This window comes from Galeopterus variegatus, unplaced genomic scaffold (genome assembly GCF_000696425.1).
Source record: "Galeopterus variegatus unplaced genomic scaffold, G_variegatus-3.0.2 Scaffold1178, whole genome shotgun sequence".
Taxonomy (NCBI): Eukaryota; Metazoa; Chordata; class Mammalia; order Dermoptera; family Cynocephalidae; genus Galeopterus; species Galeopterus variegatus.
Window position 1 is genome coordinate 45,375 of NW_007727289.1, and position 19,741 is coordinate 65,115.

Below are 19,741 nucleotides of genomic sequence, written 5' to 3' on the forward strand. Positions count from 1 at the left end.
CGGCCGGGCCCCTTTGAAGTGGCCGCAGCTGCGCACCCGCCCCGCGGCTAATCCCCGGCGACGCGGCGTCCGCGCCCCCCCGCATAGCGGTAGTGTCCGCGCTGAATGGCGCTGGCTAATTACCTCGCTCGCACCACCGCGGGTGAATGAGAGAATCCGGCATTGTGCGCGGCGAATGGAGAAAATAAGACGGCCATTGTCCTCGCGCGCCAAACGAGGGTTTGATGTCGCTGGGGCGAGCGAGGCACCATTTCCCGCCACCCCCTCCCCCCCGCGGTTCAAATTCCCCGACTCGGCTGCGGCAGAGGGAAACTGAGGAAGCAGTCGGACGTCCCTGCCCCGGGGCTCCCCTGGCACCCTTACCCTTGAACCAGCAGATTCTTAGGGACACCTACTGTGGTCGCCCAAATCTGTCCTTGACTCAGAAAAACAGGCACGGCCTTGCATTCAACGGCCTAATTAGACTTCGTTTGGAACACGTGAAATTGGAGTCGGGGGATTTATATACCTTAGTGTCCACCGTGTCCCACCCACTGAAAGTACTGGAAAAGTTTAGAGAATGGCTGGGAGAGTCGTGGACAGGGACGGCAGGAGAGAAAGACTCCGAAAAGATGGGGAGCTGAGGGAGCCTGGGCGGAGGAAGAGGAAAATGGTTAGAAAGGGGAGGTCTGCAAAACCAGGCCTTGGAAGGTGGATTTACTGTCCCAAGCACTGAGGCCGCCCTTTTGATCCAAGCTGGGTCCCAAGAAGAGTGTGGTGGGCTTATAGGTAAGAGTGGAGTTCCAACCACATACCCATGGAGCCGACTCACCACCAGAAACCAGATGGGCGCGGGGCATTTCTTTTTTCATGTGTGCATGTATGAGGTGGCTCAACTTGGACATCAATCAGAACTAAAGGATGGGCCGGCCTGGTGGCGCACTGCTACAGTGCACCGCTTGGGAGCGCGGCGGCGCTGCCCCCTAGGGTTCGGATCCCACATACAGACCGGTTGCCGCTCACTGGCTGAGCGAGGTGCGGGCGCGACAGTGGCGCACTGTAGCAGAGCACGGCGGCGCTGCCCCCTAGGGTTCAGATCCCACATACAGACCGGTTCCCGCTCACTGGCTGAGCGAGGTGCAGGCGCGACACTGAGGGTTGCGATCCGTTGCCGGACACGAAAAAAAAAAGGAAAAAAAAAAAAAAAGAACTAAAGGAAACCACGATATAGATGGGCAAGCCGATGACCACACTTCATGCATTCAAGAGATTCTTTGTGCTACATCAGGCTGCCTTCTTTTCACCGCCACACCAAATCATGTAGTTTTAGTGAGAGGGGACTGGGGTGGGGGGTTACATCCTTCAAGATCAGGAAGTGTCTTATCTTTCTGTTCTATCCCTCAGAGTACTTAGCTCAGAGGCAATTGGTACAGGATAGGTGCTCTCTGAGATTTGTTGATTTGAGAACTGATCGGCTTTAACGTCCCTCAATTCTGCCTATCCTTTTTCTGGAAACATGTACATCCTAATCCCTCCTGATGGGCTTCTAGACTATTTCTTCCTAAAGGAAGTATGTTATAGTATGTTCCAGTGTTCTATGGGGTTTATCAAACAATAAAAAGGTCTGGTTTGTTGCCCAGATCAATAATAGGCTGTTGGGCTAAACAAGTAGCCCTTAGTTGGCTCCGCTTATTTGACACATCATAGAGCTCTTTCTAAGGCTGCAATATTTTCTAGTGACCACAGCTAGATCATAAGTAAGCCCTTTGTAGGCAGCCCATAGCCAAATCCTGAAACAGGAGCATCCATCTGAAGATAAAGTTAAGGAATGGACAACTTGTTGAGGGACCGAATAAGCAGCAGCCAAATTGTTCCTTGCTTGATCAACCTACTGTACTTTATATTGTAACAGTGTTACAAGCACTAGTTGTAATGGCGATACATGAAAAACATGCTTTAAAAAATTTAAGTATAGCTGATTGTTTTCCTGACCCAATCCTGAATCAAGGATCCAACCTTGATCACAGCTTCAGATGTGATCATTATGGTTTTCTTTATAGCTTTCCTAAATCTTCATCTTAGAGTCATATTTTTTTCTGCCAAAGGCTCAAGGACCTTAAGCCCGCTTGGCATCACAGCACCTGCTGCTGCTGAACTACTCCCCTGCTTAGGCCGATCCGCCTGCTTAGTTTAGAGAACTCCAAGACAAAACAAAACTAAACAAAATGAGAACAGCAGAGATGCTGTGGGTGAGGTAGATGTGGGAGGCCTGAAGCCCCACCAATCTGACCTCCCTCTTCTCCCCATCTCTAGCCCCTGATCTCCCTCCACNTGTGTGCATGTATGAGGTGGCTCAACTTGGACATCAATCAGAACTAAAGGATGGGCCGGCCTGGTGGCGCACTGCTACAGTGCACCGCTTGGGAGCGCGGCGGCGCTGCCCCCTAGGGTTCGGATCCCACATACAGACCGGTTGCCGCTCACTGGCTGAGCGAGGTGCGGGCGCGACACTGAGGGTTGCGATCCGTTGCCGGACACGAAAAAAAAAAGGAAAAAAAAAAAAAAAGAACTAAAGGAAACCACGATATAGATGGGCAAGCCGATGACCACACTTCATGCATTCAAGAGATTCTTTGTGCTACATCAGGCTGCCTTCTTTTCACCGCCACACCAAATCATGTAGTTTTAGTGAGAGGGGACTGGGGTGGGGGGTTACATCCTTCAAGATCAGGAAGTGTCTTATCTTTCTGTTCTATCCCTCAGAGTACTTAGCTCAGAGGCAATTGGTACAGGATAGGTGCTCTCTGAGATTTGTTGATTTGAGAACTGATCGGCTTTAACGTCCCTCAATTCTGCCTATCCTTTTTCTGGAAACATGTACATCCTAATCCCTCCTGATGGGCTTCTAGACTATTTCTTCCTAAAGGAAGTATGTTATAGTATGTTCCAGTGTTCTATGGGGTTTATCAAACAATAAAAAGGTCTGGTTTGTTGCCCAGATCAATAATAGGCTGTTGGGCTAAACAAGTAGCCCTTAGTTGGCTCCGCTTATTTGACACATCATAGAGCTCTTTCTAAGGCTGCAATATTTTCTAGTGACCACAGCTAGATCATAAGTAAGCCCTTTGTAGGCAGCCCATAGCCAAATCCTGAAACAGGAGCATCCATCTGAAGATAAAGTTAAGGAATGGACAACTTGTTGAGGGACCGAATAAGCAGCAGCCAAATTGTTCCTTGCTTGATCAACCTACTGTACTTTATATTGTAACAGTGTTACAAGCACTAGTTGTAACCGCGATACATGAAAAACATGCTTTAAAAAATTTAAGTATAGCTGATTGTTTTCCTGACCCAATCCTGAATCAAGGATCCAACCTTGATCACAGCTTCAGATGTGATCATTATGGTTTTCTTTATAGCTTTCCTAAATCTTCATCTTAGAGTCATATTTTTTTCTGCCAAAGGCTCAAGGACCTTAAGCCCGCTTGGCATCACAGCACCTGCTGCTGCTGAACTACTCCCCTGCTTAGGCCGATCCGCCTGCTTAGTTTAGAGAACTCCAAGACAAAACAAAACTAAACAAAATGAGAACAGCAGAGATGCTGTGGGTGAGGTAGATGTGGGAGGCCTGAAGCCCCACCAATCTGACCTCCCTCTTCTCCCCATCTCTAGCCCCTGATCTCCCTCCACGGACCTGGGGACTCTAGGGAATGATGCTTAAAGTCCCCTATTCTAGAGAGAAAAAGGAAACAACAGCTAGTTAGGAACAGATCAAAGACCATTCTAATGCTGTATAGGCCACTAGCTTCATTTTACAAAGCTAAAATGACCATTCGAACAGAAACTACAAGTATAATTGTTACTGTATGTCACTATATGGGTGCGTTTATGGTTTGCCCAGATTTCAGCAAGAGCGCCTGAATGTCTACTACTCAGATAAATTATACATCAGAAAATGGTACATGACAAAAGCAAGAGGACCTCCAGGCCCAAATTAGAGACTCAGTATTTTTAACTGAAAGAGTGCTTTTAAATGAAGCCTACTTCTCCTCATAGCTCTTCCTTCCCCAAACCTGAGACCATAAGTAACTTTAAAAATAATGCTCAGTGGGTGTGAATTCTGGTAGGAAGATAATGAGTATAATAATGATAGTATTTTTTTTCCCTCTCCCCTTATCCATTTCCACAGCAACACGCATTCACAGGATGCTTTGTTATGACTTTTAAACACAACAGGAAGGCAGGCAGGTACGTGCATGGATAGTTCTTCCAAAGTGGATGCACAAGATCTTGGAGGGAAGAGGGATGCTTCTTTGCATGGAACCTGGTCTGTTAGCTCCTTTGGGGGTGAGGCCAGTGGTCTAGCATCCTGGAAATTTCTCCAGCTTTCCTGGGATGACTGAGTACTGGTAGCCACCTCTCCTGGGATGGCAGACTGAGGAGTGAACTCATCAGGCCAAGCCCTTCCCACTCAGCACATAGTAGTGGCACCTGAGTCTAAAAATGGCTTAGATGAAACCACTCCATTAGGCCCTTGGGAGTAATATCTGACTCAGCCTTATCTGCTCGCCCCCGACCCTAGGCTGTTGCGCTCCAGAGGGTGAGTGACCCACAGCAGGCAGGAGATGTTCCAGGGCTCCCCATTCTCTCACTTTCATCAGGTACAAACTCCAGGCCCAGCCCTGAGGATGCAGAGTGGAGCTAGCTCCTATCTCAGGGAGTTTGCAGACCAGTGGGAGGGACAAGCTATATACTTGCTGTTCCAGAATGGACCCTGTCTTCTAATTCTCCCCACACCCCAGAAAATCTGGGCATACAGCCCAGTGGGCCCTTTTTGAATTGATGTGATAAAAGCAATACCACTTTATTTCAGGTAAGCCTTGATCCCATCGACATCACATCAGCTTGCTTGTAATGATCTTGATTTTGTCACAGTATGTTGGGAAAATGACTGATTTGAGAAGCAAAGTCAGAAACAGAAGAGGGCAGGAATACCAAACAGGCTCAGTCCTGAGGATCATTCTATGTAATATCTTTATTGGTGATTTGAGATAATGGAATCAAGAATATTCTAATCTAATCTGCAAGGAGGATTGAATTAGGCAGGGCTCCTCTAAGGTGCTAGAGGAATGGAATACAATTATTTTTTCTTTCTCTCTTTTTTTTTTTTTTTGACCAGTAAGGGGATCATAACCGTTGGCTTGGTGTGGTCAGCACCACGCTCAGCTAGTGAGCGCACCAGCCATCCCTGTATAGGATCTGAACCCGCGGCCTCAGCGCTACAAGTGCCGCACTCTCCCGAGTGAGCCCTGGGGCCGGCCCGGGGATACAATTTTAAGATACTTCGAAAGATCAGGGTGAAGGGAGTTGTTGCAGAAAGAGGGTGACATTCCATGTAAGCTGGATGTAAAGACAAGACAAAAAAACCCCAAAAGGGGCAAATAAAAAACAAACCAAACTTAAAGATGGCAGGAAAAGATCCAAGAATTGTTTATCACAGCCAAACACTGGGTTTCAATTCTCTAAGGTCCTATTCAGCTCTGGCTCTGAAGCTAGAGCCCAAATCCCATTTGACCAATCAGCATATTGGAAAGAGCACCTGGACCCTTACTGTCACAGCTCTGAACTCCGAGGACTTGGGACAAGGCCCTCTGTCCAGGCCTTTGTTTCCATGGCAGTGATATGTGAAACATGGGCTAGAAAGGCGGCTGGGAGCAGGGCGGGGAATAGGGTCAGGGTGAATCAGCAAACCCAGGAAAGTTACTCCTTCTGGTTCCTGAATCCCTGGGTTGAGAAAACTCACGAGCGCTTATCAAGGCCACACACCCACCCCCATGTTTAAGGCCGCCATCCTATAAAGGCTCTGGGACCCTCTCTGCTTCCTTTCCCTCTGAGAGCTGGTCCATTTCGGGGTTTGCCCACAAGGTTTTGCCTAACTCTAGCCTCTTGTCAGAAATCCCGGGCCTACCCGCCAAGCCAGTGGGATGAAGGGGACTGGGAACGTGAGACCCCCCACTCTCCTGCTCCCAGACCAGTTCCAGGCTCCTGGTTGGTGGGGGCAGACAAATTCCCGCATTCGCAAATGAAAATGTCCCCTCCCACACTGGCCACGGCAGCCTAGAGGAGCAGTGACCTCCCAGGCACCAAGTCCTGGACTCCCCCAGAGTCCGGTCCCAAATGCCAGGAGCCCGGGAAGCGAGGACACACGCACACGCACACACAGGTCCTCATGGACACCCGCACAGCCACACCCGGCTGGAAACGCGCGGGATTCCGGCACATAGTGCTGGGGGTGGGGGCCCCCTCATCCCTCCCCAGGAAGACAGATCATTTTCAGAGCCAGGCTCCTCCCATGGCCACTCCGCCCACCGTGGGGCAAAGAGCCAGGTGCCTGCTCGGGGACACATCCCTCCCGGCCAACAGCTTTGGACACATGTGCGGGCAGGAGCCAAGAGCATGGAGATAGAGTGGAGGGAGCAAAAGAGGGTGACAGTGATGAGAGAGCTTTTCTGCAAAACTTTCATCCTGACATTAAAAAAGGAGACCAAGCCCAGCGCCAGGAAAGGGAGAGAAGTGAGAGGGGAAGGGGGGGAGATAGCTGGAGGAGCCTGGAGACAGGCGGAGAGGAGAGTTGGGGTGGGGGGGTAGGCATGATGGTGTGGGGGTCAAGTCCAAGTTCTTCCCATTACCTTCAGTCAGTAATGGTGGGGCCAGAGGAGGCCTCCCCTCCAAGCCAGTCCAAGCCAGGCACCTCCTGTCTCCAGGACTCGCCCTCCCCCGAGTTTCTCTGCCCTGCTGACACCAACGCCCACTGAAGCCTGAACAAAGGGTGGCCCCATTGGCGGAAGGGGGACAGGACTCTACACTCCACAGATGCCTGGACCCTACTCATCCTCTCCTCTTCCAAAGACAGTCAGGGCAGTGCTCCCTCCCATTTTCCACAAAGATAACCTTGAACGCAGAGCAGATCCTCAGTGCAGGACTATCTGCATTTCACACTGGCTCTGGCGACATGAAGTGTCTGTAGTCCCACCACATCTTTGCTCCCTCCCATTTTCCACAAAGATAACCTTGAACGCAGAGCAGATCCTCAGTGCAGGACTGTCTGCATTTCACACTGGCTCCGGCGACATGAAGTGTCTGTAGTCCCACCACATCTTGGGTGTACTGCAGGGCAAGGGCACATGGGGTTTTATTAGCAGTAGGGTTTGGGATGAATTCTAGGTTATCCTTGATTTTTCAGCACAAAATCCCGGAGAGTCTTTGCAGACACAATCCCAGGTAGGAAGAGGCTAGGCTGGGAAGAGGACATGGACGGGTGCTCATGGCAGAGAGAGTCACAAGCCCAGAGCCCATGCCAAACAAATTATGAGCCCCCCAAACCAAGGGCCTTCAGGCTGGGGATGGGGGCGGGGGCCAGGACCCTCGCCTGAAGTCAGGGTGCTGGGAGTGACCGTGAAGCAGCACTGAGCATCTGGGGCTGGCTGCTGGATCCCAAGAGGGTCTGGTTTGGTGCTCCCTGGTAGTGCTGGTCCCCCATTCCTGGCTCTCACCCTGGAGACCCAATGCCTGCCCTGTTCCAGGGGCCCCGAGCCACACTGCCCCATTCTCCTCCCCAGTAAGGACACTGTGCTTGGGGCAGGTTCCCCTCCAGCAGGCACAGCCTGCCACTCCCTGCTGGGCTGTTTGGGTTATCAAGCAGCCTGCTGTCCAAACCATTGTTCAATGGGACCAAAAGGGCAGAGGACCCACAGCAGCCCCCTCCCCCAGGTTGTGGGGAGGTGGGCAGGAAGAATCTCCCAGCCTCCACGGTAGGCAGGGACTATGGCCATGTAACTCCATGAGGCCTTAGGCCACCTTGCCCTGGAGGCTGTGTCTATGGCCCAGGCAAGGGGGACAGGACAAGGACAATCAGCAGCCTTGTCTCCTCCAGGCTGATTATGGCTCTCCCCTGCAACCCCCACCAGGACCCCTGGGGAGAAGGAGCCTTCTTGAGCCATGCCAGTTCCTCTCCTGTGATTTGTTCTGAATTTTCAAACAAAGAGTAATTATGACAGATGTGGAGCAATCAGCATCATTATGCGGGGAAACAAGAAAGGCAAAGGGAGCTGAGGAGACCCCGGCAGGGGAGGGGAACTTGTCTCTCCTTCTCAGGAAGAGGCAGCACCCACCTCCACCTCCAGCAGCCCAGCAGCCTCCAACTTCCTTTTCTGTGAGGAAGCTCTACCCAGTGGGCTGTCCCCACCTCAGGTAGGGGAAGACTTCTCTACGCAGAGCATCCCAGCGTAACTGGCACATCCCAGCAGTGGCTGGCGGGTGGGGGGCATGTGAACCTGCCTGGCCCACCCAGAAGGAGCTCCCACCTAGGCCAGAGTTCTCAGCTGGTCTCTGTTCCCCACGATCTCCCCACCCTGCACGTCCCGTTACTGCCTTGATTTCTGAGGCATTAATACTGATATGTTCTCAAGGAATTTGAGCCCCTTCTAAAGACACTGAGGCCAGTGACTGGGGTCAGGCAGACTGGCTTTAAATCTCAGCTTCCCTACTTCCTGTGCACCCTTGGGCAAGTTAATTAATCATTCTGGGCTTCCATTTACTCATTTGTAAAATAGGACTAGTAATAACTGCGAATAAGTAACAACACATAAAGGGCTTCAGTGCAGCCCCATATTATCATGACTGCATCTACTACTGCTAGCTAGTTCACAACACGCACCAGACATAGGCAGCCCTCAGACCAGCTCAGCTCCACCTCCAGTGTGCTTTGGAAACTCAGAGGCCCTCTGCCATGTGCCACGGATGTCAGGCGCCCACATCCAAGTCTTGGTGGTTAACAAGCCCACACTCAGAACTGCAACCACAGACAAAGCCTGGGGAAGGGCAGGACAAAAGAAAATAGAAACGTGCATGCCAGTCTTCCCTGGGGGAGGGGCATGGTTAAAGATCCCCCCTTTCTGAACCAGCGGGCAGTGAGGAGTGAGGTATTGGGGAAGGCCAGAGTTGAGAAGCTGATAAACCAGAGAGGCTCCCTTACCTGCCCAGGCTGGAGAACCAACCATGTCCTGGGGCAGGTTACCCCCTCAAAGCCTCAGTTTTCCAGTCTGTGAAGTGAGAAGTTTGGACCAGATGAGCTCCAAGCTTTCTCATGCAGCTCTGATCTGACCTGGAGACTCGGAAGACCTCCAGAGTCCTAGTGGCCTGGGAATCAGGATTCTTCTGCTGCAGCCTGCAATGCAGCGACAGGGCCAGAACCTGGTCTCTCTCACGGTGGTCTGCCTCCTCCTCTCCATTTAGGTGGTCTGGTCTCCATCTGCCCACCCCAAGTCTCTGGGGCCTCTTGATAGCCTTCCCCCCACCACATTCCAATGGCCTTGGGGGCAGCAGCCAGACCAGAAAGTCCAGTTCCTGCCCATTATCACTGCTTGCATCTGCACTGCAACCTAACACCAGCATTCCAGAGAGCAGCCCAGGGCTGCCCCCACCACCCACTGTGGTCAGTGTCAGGGTCCAGCTCACAGACAGGCCCCAACGAGGGTCCAGGGTTCTCAGATTCCTTTCAGTGCAGGTCTGCCCCCAGGGAGGCTCTGACTAGCTGGGCAGGCTGGGGGCCCCTTTCTTTGGGGTCCACTTTGAACCTTATTCTCTCAGTCTCTCCTCTTCTCCTTGCTCTCTGCAGAGGCCTACGCTCACCTACTTCTGCTCTTGAAGCAGGGATCCCCTCTAAGCACAGCAGAAATTGGTGGAATTCCCACAATAGAAGAAAGAGGCAGGAGGAAGGAGAGAGCAATAAAGAGAGAAAGGCAGAAGGCAGGGAAGGCTGGGCAGGAGAAACGAGGACTGAGGATGTTAAAGACCAATACACTGAATGTGGCCTCAAAGGAAGGCAGAGGTGGGTGGCATTGTGTGGGGGCGTCAAAGACCAAGGACCGTCAAAACCAAGATCCAGAGAAGAGACGGCCAAGGGTTGGGGGGAGACGCTGGGATGGGAGCTCTCTGCGTCAAATTTCCTCCCCTGCTGAAGCAGGTAAGCCAAGTCCTGCCTCCAACCCCCATGCCCCCGCTGACCAGCCTGCATTAAGCCCACTCCCACCCCTCCATCTCCCTGCTGTCTGGGGTCTGGTCAGGAGCCCCTCCTGCTTGTGGCTCTTCAGGCCTTTGCCTTTCCAGCTTCACTAGGTCCCAATGTCATGTGTCCAGGCGCCCCTCCTCAGGAAGTCCACAGAGATCACTCTCTCTTATACTTGAGGGCAAGAACAAAGGGTTAGGCTCTTAGAACAGGGTGAACAAAGTTGGGGGCAGAGGGAGCAAGCTCCAAAATCAAGGAGAGGTTCTCTGGGTGGGGGCGGAGCAGCACAGGCCAGCAGGCTCACTCAGACAGCAGCCAGATCTCGCGCATCCACCTAATGATTAAGAAAACCGTGGCCTAGACTCCTGGAAGGGCCATGCCCACGTGCCTGTAATGTAAGCCCCCACCCCCCACCCAATGACCAGGGCTTGCCTCCCTCCTCTCTTGCTTCAGTTGGATAGGTAAGGATCAGTCCCTCTCAGGACCTAATAAAACCATCTCTCACTGCCTCTTGCCCTGCATGGGTTCCGTCTTCTCTAGCTCTCTAGCCTGGCCATGCTGTTCAAGGGACATGAGATTCCCATAGGAAAGCCCTTTGAGGAAAGATGGACCCTAACCCTAGACCCCATGCACACCCTTCAGGCACACCCTTGTGTGCTCACACAGGTCCATGCGGCCACACACACACACACACACACACACACACACACACACACACACACACACACACACTGCTGGTCTCTACATTCCTTGCCTGCAACAAGGCTGCGGCTAGGGAAACTTAAGGTGCCATAGGTTAGTTACACAAGGCAGACATTTTTGGTGGAATCACTCAGTTCAGTTTAAACAAAGACAGCAGTGAACTGTTTGATTTTCCATCCTGGGTGCCCTTCTGTTCCATCGGCCTTCAAGCTACTGTGGAAAAGTCTGTCTGTCTGTCTCTCTCTCTCTCTCTCTCACACACACACACACACACACACACACACACACACACACACACCAGCCTGCGGGGACTCTGGAGAGGAGAGGGAAAGGCAATACAAGAAGGCCAGGAGTGAAAAAGTCCTTTCTCCCTGGGGGTGGGGAGGGGACAGAGGGTTAAGGGGGGCTGGGGGCCTGTTTCATTTGCAGGCTGCAAATGCCTCTCCTATTCACCGGCCCACATTCCCAGCCAAGCCGCCTGGCTGCTGACAATGCCGGGAACAGGAACAGAGAAGATTTGCACATTGTGTTTAAGGGGCCAGCTGGCTGCCTGCGACAGTGGAGCCAAGGTGTGGGAACCAAAAGCGTTCGACTCCCACACTCAAGTCCTGCGGGTGGGGATCAGGGGGGCCGTCCCCCACAGTTGGGGCCTGGGGACACAGGCCTCATCCAGCCAGAGTGTAAGGTCCAAGGCAGGAGACCCAAGACCTAGGCATGGAGCGGGTACCAAGCAATTTAGTCTGATTCACACCCCATCTGGCGAGGAAGAGTCTCAGTTCCTCTAGAGATCAACACGCAGCAGCATCCGCCCCGTGATGCTGCCCCGTGTGCATTATCCTCCCCTGCCCGTCCTCCCTGCTCACAAGCTTCTGTTCCTTTGAGCTATGCTATCAATTACAGGGCAGGGAGAGGGAGCGACAGAGGGAGAGAGAGAGCGCGCAAAAGAGAAGCAGAGAGAGAAACAAAAGAGAGACAGAGACAGAGCTTTGTGCCCAGAAGGCCACATGTTCATTTAGTTTTTACCAAGCTCCACAGGCAGGGGACATGAGAAATACAAAAGAGAGAGAAGCCTTTCAGGAGCTTAAAATGTAGTTGAGGAGACAGATGGAATATCCAGCCACAAAACAGTTACTTAACAATGCAAGCAGCCATCACTGAGAAGAAGGTTTAGCCTGAATGCCGCAGACCACAAATGCTCCCTGCCTTAGGAGGGGAAGATGAGATTACCGTAAGCTAAATGGTCTTTGGGGAGGGTGTGGGTATGGGAAGAACGGGGGCACGAATAGACTGGGAAAAGGCCCGGTGAAGGCAGGTGTGTCCTGAGGACTGCGTGGAGGACAGGGAAGCCTCAATACCTCAGTCCAGCCCCCCAGTTTAACAATGAGAAAAGCAAAGCCCAGAGAGGGTGAGTGACTTGTCCATCGCCACACAGGACTCCTGGTGTCCAGACGAGGGCTTTCCTCACACCTCTCAGCTTCTCAAGAGTGTGAAAGGGGTTGGTTTGTCGGGTGCCGAATGGCAGTTACAAGGGTCTGAACCTCACCCGTTCGCACCTACCTTCGTGGCATGGCTGAGTACAGGTGAACTCCCCGGCATGAGGGAGGGCCTAGGTATGGCCAGTCACTCATCACACTAGTGATGCTTCAGCAGCAGCACCTGCTTCCTGCCCTAATGGGTAGGCAGACGTGTGCTTTTGAGGGGCGAAGGAGGGAGACTTCCTCACAGCTCCCTCATCTAAGCTGCCCCTCAGGAGGAGAGGAAAACTTGGCTTCCATACACAAGGCCTGAGCAATCAACCTCCTGGTGACAACCTCCAGGGTAGCTCCAGGAACCACTGCCCTCCATGGCCCATGGCCCTACACAGGGCCCCCTAAATACACTGAGCCCATTTCCACACACTCGCAAGCTGTACTCCCCAGAAGCTCCTGCCTGTAGTTTTCCTGACCCCCACCCAGACCTGGTTCCCCACCGAGACCATGCCCAGACCCTGCCCCCAGATCCACACAAGGATCTTGTCGCTGAAAGGGGATTCTGGAGTAGATGGTCAAACTGCCTTCCCTCAGACAGGTGTAGAATGGTTATTCAGACTTTAGAAGTCGGAACTGAGGGCCTGAGGAGATAGGGACTTACTGAGACAGAGACAGTGGGGACTAGAATCAGACTTTCTCTCTGCTCACCACATCCCACTGCCTCTTTCTAGGAATCTGGGGTCACCAGCGTCTTTCCTGGGAATCATACCACTACTAAAGGAGCTCAGAACTTAACACCGTCACCTGTTACCTTCCCAGTCATTAGTTCCTTAATAATAGCTAAGGAACACTGTCACAGTGCCCGGTAATAAGCTCCTTACACACATTATTATAGGAAGTTCTCACAACACTCCTCCTTGGTAAGTATTACTTCCCCCTATCTTAAAAATGAAGAAACTGGGGCTCAGAGAGATTAACTGACTTGCTGAAGGTGCCACAGCTAGTGGTGGTGGGGCCAAGGTCAAGCCCACCAAGCCCAGTCTGTTTGCCATCACAGCCCACACTTACAACCACTGTTGAGCCTGCCCAACCTGATGGTCCCAGGCTGGGAGTGGGGGCAATCCTAGCTCTTTGAGAATCCACACAGGACTGAGGTGGGATCTCATCCTAAATTAGTAGACAATACCTAGCACTGGCAATAATACTAAGCATTTCCTAGATGCCAAGCCCTGTGCCAGTGCTTTATAATCCATCACATCAGTTAATCCTCCAACAGCCCTGACAGAATGATGGCATGATGCCCATTTTTTTCAGATGAGGGTACAGAGGCCCAAGAAGATTTAGTAACTCCTGCTAAGGGCACATGATCAGTCAACAGAGCAGGGGCTCAAACCCACCTAGGTCTGGTCCGAAGCCCTTGTTCTACAGACCTCACCAAACTGCCCACAGACCCCCCAAACCTGAGATTAGGACAAGATCCCCAGGTGATTGGCAGGCTCAGTGAAGTATGGGGAGCCCTGCTCCAGATCACAGAGCTCTCCACTCCAGGTCCCCAAGGAGCCTGAGACCAAGAACAGAGGCCAGGAAGTGAGGGGCAGGGACCAAGGGCTTCTGCCTGAGTGCAGAAGGAGAGCAGGGGGTGGGTCCCCAATCATCCCCCTCCTTACAGCTAGCTCATCCCGCTTGGGAGTCTCGGGTGTGAGTCATGCACTTGTTCCCACTGGCCAGCCCCTCCGGAGGGACAGCAGAGGGTCCCACTGGCCAGCCGAGCTCCAGTTCATGCCCTGTGGCTTGGGAGAAGCCCATGGCCCTCCCAAGAAGGGGTTAAAGCAGAACAAGACATACTCTGGCTCCAATAATTCCACTCCCCGATAGATTTCCCTGGAGTACTCCCTAAATGAATCCCAGTGAGGGAGAAAGCTGGGGGCTGGGAGCAGAATCAGACAGTTTGCTTTCACTGGAGATTAACCTCCAGGGGCAGCTGAGATCACATTTAAAGGCTGTGTCAGAGAAACTGCCTTTAAGTGAAGAAGTACCGGCTCCATTCCTAAGTGCCTAAATATGTGCCAGGAGAAGTGTGGGGCATGCGGTCTTCACAATCATCCTACAAGGTAGGATCATACCCACATTTCACAAATGAGGAAACTGGGCCAAGGGAACATTAACTTGTCCAGGGTCTGTCTCCTAGTTAACAAATTTTCAGCCCCCAAACTATAAGCACGTGGACTGCAAGGCAGAGAATCCAGGGGTCCTGGGAGTAGGAGCACTCTCAGGATCCTGAGCCGCTCCACCCTAAAAGAGGAATACTTGCAACTGAAGCCCCAAGGAATCAGCCTGCAGTATAGCCTGCCTGGTCAGGCCATCTTTCAAGGACAGCATCTGAGCCCACTGGGATGGAAGGGATACATTCCCAGCCACCAGACTCTGGCCCAGAGCTCAGATGCCCCAGCAGAGCCACACTCATAGCCCTGGATGCCCATCTGCCTCACTGGATTAGTCCACTGGGTGGACTCTATGTCGGTGAGGGGGCCCCTTCCCTGTCCCCTCCCATGGGCTCCTGTGGGGCAGGCGGGAGAAACAGAAGGCTCCGGAGGGCTCCTCACACCTTTCCAGAAAGGCACCCTTCCATGTCACACATCTGCAGTGCTGGCGGGCAAATGGGCAGGGAGTTATTACTGAAGGAGGAAGCCCAGGCAGCTAATCAGCTTCAGAGGTTTCTAGGGACATCAGCGGTGAAGTGAGAAAAGGGGATCCAGCCGCACAATTACTTGGCATCTCCTCATTCCTGCATGGGGCCACAGCCTTGGGGGGAGAGGGAGGCCATGTCAGACTTTTGGTGCCCAGAGGCAACCTCCTAGCTATCTACAGGACCCCAAAGGATTAACCAGGCTACCCCACCCACAGCTCAAGTCCTTGTACTGTTAAGAGTTTAAGGAAACCAAACATCTTGAAGGTATTACCATTTATAGAAAAGCACATTTACCATTAGCCATATATATAAACCCCTGGGGATTTACCTGCCAGGATTCTGGGCTGGTGATTCAAAGGCCTCAGCAGGGGCCCTCTATCCCTCAGTGCTGACACAGGCCATGGAGGGTGTGGGCAGCACTTCCCTGAGAAGTCTCCCTTCTCCTAGCTGCAGATCTTGCTTGGCTCCCCACGCTCAGTCCACACTTCTCTTCCTCACACCCAGCCATCTGCTCAGAGGCTGCACCAGCCTTCCCCTACACTGCCTGGAGGGCTCGGGATGAGGGTGGCTGAGCCAGAAGTGACTCAGCCGCAAAGTCCAAGGCTGCCTCCCAGCGAGCTCCATATGGGGGCCTGGATCAGCCTTCCTTAGAACAAAGGGGCATCTTAAACCCCATGAGAGGGCTCCTGCCTCAAAACGATTCATCACTCACCAGCCGTTCAGAGCAACTGTGCAAATGTCCTCAGAGCCAGGAAGAAAGTTGTCAGCGACCAGACAGGAAAGAGGCAGCGTGCCACAGGAGTTAAGTGCGAGGGTACAGGGCTCAGACTAGACTGCAGTTCTGCCTCTTCTGCTTACCAGATTGTCATGGAATCCTCCTAAGGCTCAGTTTTCTCATCTGTGAAGGGGGGGATAATAAGGCCTATCTCCCAGGGTCATTGTGATGACTAAATGAGATAATTCATGTAAAGCATTTAGGCTGGTTGCCCAGCATGCAGTAAGTACTTAATAAGTGTTAGCTAGAATTATTACCAACAATAGTCAATAGTTAAATACTCTTTTTTTTTTTCCTTTTTGTCTTTTTTCGTGACCGGTAACGGGATCGCAACCCTCAGTGTCGCGCCCGCACCGTGCTCAACCAGTGAGCGGACCGGTCTCTATATGGGATCCAAACCCTCGGCGGGAGCGCTGCCGCGCTCCCAAGCGCCACACTCTACCGAGTGCACCACTGGGCTGGCCCAATAGTTAAATACTCTTTAAGGGACAACCCCCTCCCAGAAGTATTGAGATATGGGATGGAGAACATTTTCTACTTGCCAAAACTTTTGCCTTTTCTCAAGAACAGTGCTTCTCAACCATGACAGCCCCCCACCCCCACCTGGACACTTCCCCAAGACATACGGATAATTTTGGTTTATGCAACACGCTCCCAATGTGCACAGACTGAACAACAGTAACAGAATTTTTGCAGGACGGGGCAGTTAAAGCACAGCCATCATTTTCATCAGTGCAAGCAAACCACAGTTCTAGAGCTGAACCCCTAGCCTGGCCTTTTCTCTCCCATTCAAAAAAGTGCATTAGTATGAAGGTGAGTGGGAGTGATGTCGTCATGGAGATAACCCTGAAATCATCCCATCATATTTTTTTGAAGCAAACTGTTGACAAGCTTCAGAACTTCATTACTTATCCTACCCAACAGGCTTGAAAGTCAGCACATGATTAAAAATTGTATGTAGCCAATACCCTTCAAAAATCTCTTAAAACACCCATAAAGTGTGGTGATTGATTATCTTTTGTGTGTGTGTGTGTGTGTGTGTGTGACCAGTAAGGGGATCGTAACCCTTGGCTTGGTGTCGCCCGCACCGCGCTCACGCACCGGCCATCCCTGTATAGGATTCGAACCCGCGGCCTCGGCGCTACCAGCACCACTGCACTCCCAGCGCCGCACTCTCCCGAGTGAGCCACGGGGCCGGCCCACGATTTATTATCTTTAAACACAAGAATCATACTCAATGGACTGCAATGCTCAGAGGATGACAGGCATATGGAAACTAAGACACACTGACCCAAGAGTTGGGTAAAGTTTTCTCCCCCTCCCCCCCATGAGTGTTTGCCTACATTCCTACCAATTCACATTCCAATCATTTAAAAGAGCACAGGATATAATCCCACCACCACCAATCACTGCTATGCGCTTTTCAACTGACCCATGCTGAGAAGTCAGTCCTCCAGAAGGCTGCATTAGACAGGACTGCTCCCCCTGCACCCCTGCACCCATGCCCCCATGCCCTAGGCTGACCCTTGCTCCCAGCCTGGCTTATACAAAAGGAAAACAAGGGATGTCCACTTACTTGCAGCCTGGATGCGAGCCTTCCGGCTGACCACCAGCCCAAAGCGATTCTGAGCCACGCACTCATAGTCACCCTCATCTGAAGAACTGCCTCCGAGCTCCAGCCTAAAGTGACGGATCATCAAGGACCCATTGGCCAGCAAGGTGGAGTGGGTACTCTCTGGCAGCTCCACCCCGTTCTTCCTCCAGGTGATTCTCACTGGAGGGGTCCCCTCCACCCTGCAGCCCAGCACTACAGGCTGCCCAGGGACTGCAACGTCATCGCTTGGCTCCACAGCAAATGCCAGTTCAGCGGAGTGGCCAAGACCTGCATCAGGGAAGGGGAGATGGGAGGAAAAGGAGATGTTAGCATGAAATAAACAGCCAGGAAGAACTTTACACACAGGGGTCCCAAGTTCCCTGTGTCTTTGCACCCCATCCCCATGTTTCTGTAATGTTAATAGGAATCCCTGTTATACATAGAACTTTATGCATTTCCAAGTGCCATCCCATGCAGTATTTTACTTAATCATCAGACCTTCTCAGGGAGATGTCTATAATTTGTACCATTCTCTCTTTCATAGATAGGTAAGAAAACTGAAGCCCAGAGATGTTAAGTGACATGCCCATGATCTCACAGTTACTAGTTGCGGATCTGGGACCCGAAAGCAAGACTGACTCCAACACAGCCGCTGCAACTTCTGTGGTGACCCTGGATAAACACTGAAGCCTCACGGAAGGTCACAGTGTGACCTTAGGTAAAGTATTCAATGTGTCCTGGCTCCCCACTTCCTCATCTGTTTAAATCAAGGCACAGCAATGCAGCTTGTGTCACAGATTGTTTGACATGATTAGTAGATTCAAAGTCATTATGAAAAGTTAAGAGTTCTAAAGAAATACAGAGTGAGATAGAAATAAATCAGGCTTCTTTTTGCTGGCAAACCTATTAGAGGCCTGGTCTGATGCTTGGCAGGGAGCAAGGTGTAGGGTGTGTGGTTCTAGTACCAGGGTGTGGCTGGGCTGTGGCCCTTGCCCCTCCCCTAGAATGCTCTGGGTGTCCTTCCTTTTGCCTTTTTCATAGGGAGAAGTGAGTAGCAAATGCCAACTAAGATTTCCCCAAATTCAGGAAGGAGTTCCTAGAACCTTTACTCCCAGCCAACCTCACCACTCCTGCAGGAGAAGAGCTGGAAGAAGAGGAGGGGAAAGCAGAGCGGGGGAATCAGAAGCCTGATGGGACGGACAAGCACTCCAATTCCACGCATGATGCCAAGTCACCAAATTCTCCAGAAGCAACTTACCGAACCAGTCACAACTTCCCTCCCCACCTGGGAATGAGCCTCTCTGGTCTGAAAGGGCAGCCACAGACCCCTCCTCCCATTTCCAGAGAACCAGCGATCCTGGAGCTGCCTCTCCTCAACAGACCAGAGCCCTCCCTGGCTGGGGAAGTGGGTGGAGCGAAAAGAGGGGGGCTGGGGTTATGGGCCAGGGATATGTAATCTTTTAAGACATTTGACGATCGCACTCCTTCAAACCCCTGTCCATCCTCCCCATGTCCTGAGTTTCGGTCGCTTTAGCCCCCAATCCAACCCCGGTATAGCCATCGGGGGATAAAGTTTCTGCCTGATGCGGACGCGATATTGTGCTTCTCGGGAAGGAAGAGGAGAGAGAATAGCCCAGATGAGTGTCTGCCCAGAACTTGGGGTGGGAGGGAAGGGGACTCTACTGACACCCCTCTCGCCTGAGATGGGCCCATTTACAGCCACGGAAGGGAATACGGTGGTCATGACGGAGCTCTGAGCAGCAAAGCGGGTCCAGCCCGGGGACAGGGTCTCTCTGCGTGTCACACTCCGGGGAAGGGCGGGGACACGTGGGCACCCCCGCGGCTCGCTCGTTGTCGCCCTCGGCGGCTTCTCCTCCCCTCCTCGGCGCCCAGGCTCTCTCCCCGGTCGCCCCTTCCCCACGCGCCGCACGCCGGCAACCTTCCTCTTCCTCTCCCTCGGTGTGTCCCGCGCACACCCCCACCCGGTCCCAGCTCCAAATCCAGGTCGTGCCCTCTCCGCCCAGCGCAGCTGGCTCGGTCCCGGCCTCCGCCCCCCGGTCTGCTTTCTCCTGCCTCGGCCGCCTCGGGCTACTCGGTGTCCACGGCCGGGCTCCGCGCACCTCAGCTCGCCCCCAGGCTCAGGGCTCAGCCGTGCGGTCCGCCGTGACTCGTTTCCCTCTGTCCCCCGCGCCGGCCGCCCCCTGCTCTTGCTTCGCCGCACTTCCAGCCCCTGAGTCCGGGCTCCGGGTGCTGCCCTGCGTCCCGGAGCTGCAGCCGACTCAGCCCCGGTCTCTCTCCGGGGGATTCCGTCTTCAGCAGCCTGGCCCCGATGCCCTCTCCGCGTCCCGCTCCGCTCCGTCCCGCTCGGTCCCTCCCGCGCGAGGTCCGCCCCTCGCGCCCGCTCACTCCGCGCTCGCCCTTCCCCGGGCTCGGTCCGCAGCCGTCCGGGCCGCGGGCGCCCTCGCTC

At 52.9% G+C, this 19,741-nt stretch overlaps 1 protein-coding gene across 1 annotated transcript in view; it reads right to left on the reverse strand.

The window, feature by feature from the left end:
- Positions 1 to 18,496, reverse strand: part of IGDCC3 (immunoglobulin superfamily, DCC subclass, member 3) — a 38,918-nt gene extending 20,422 nt beyond the window's left edge. The window contains exons 1-2 of the mRNA XM_008575374.1: positions 18,400 to 18,496; positions 17,257 to 17,562 (exon numbers count right to left, since the gene is read on the reverse strand). Of these exons, the coding sequence (XP_008573596.1) occupies positions 17,257 to 17,562; positions 18,400 to 18,496 (403 nt within the window). The remainder of the gene's footprint in view (positions 1 to 17,256; positions 17,563 to 18,399) is intronic.
- Between the last annotated feature and the right edge of the window lie 1,245 nt (positions 18,497 to 19,741).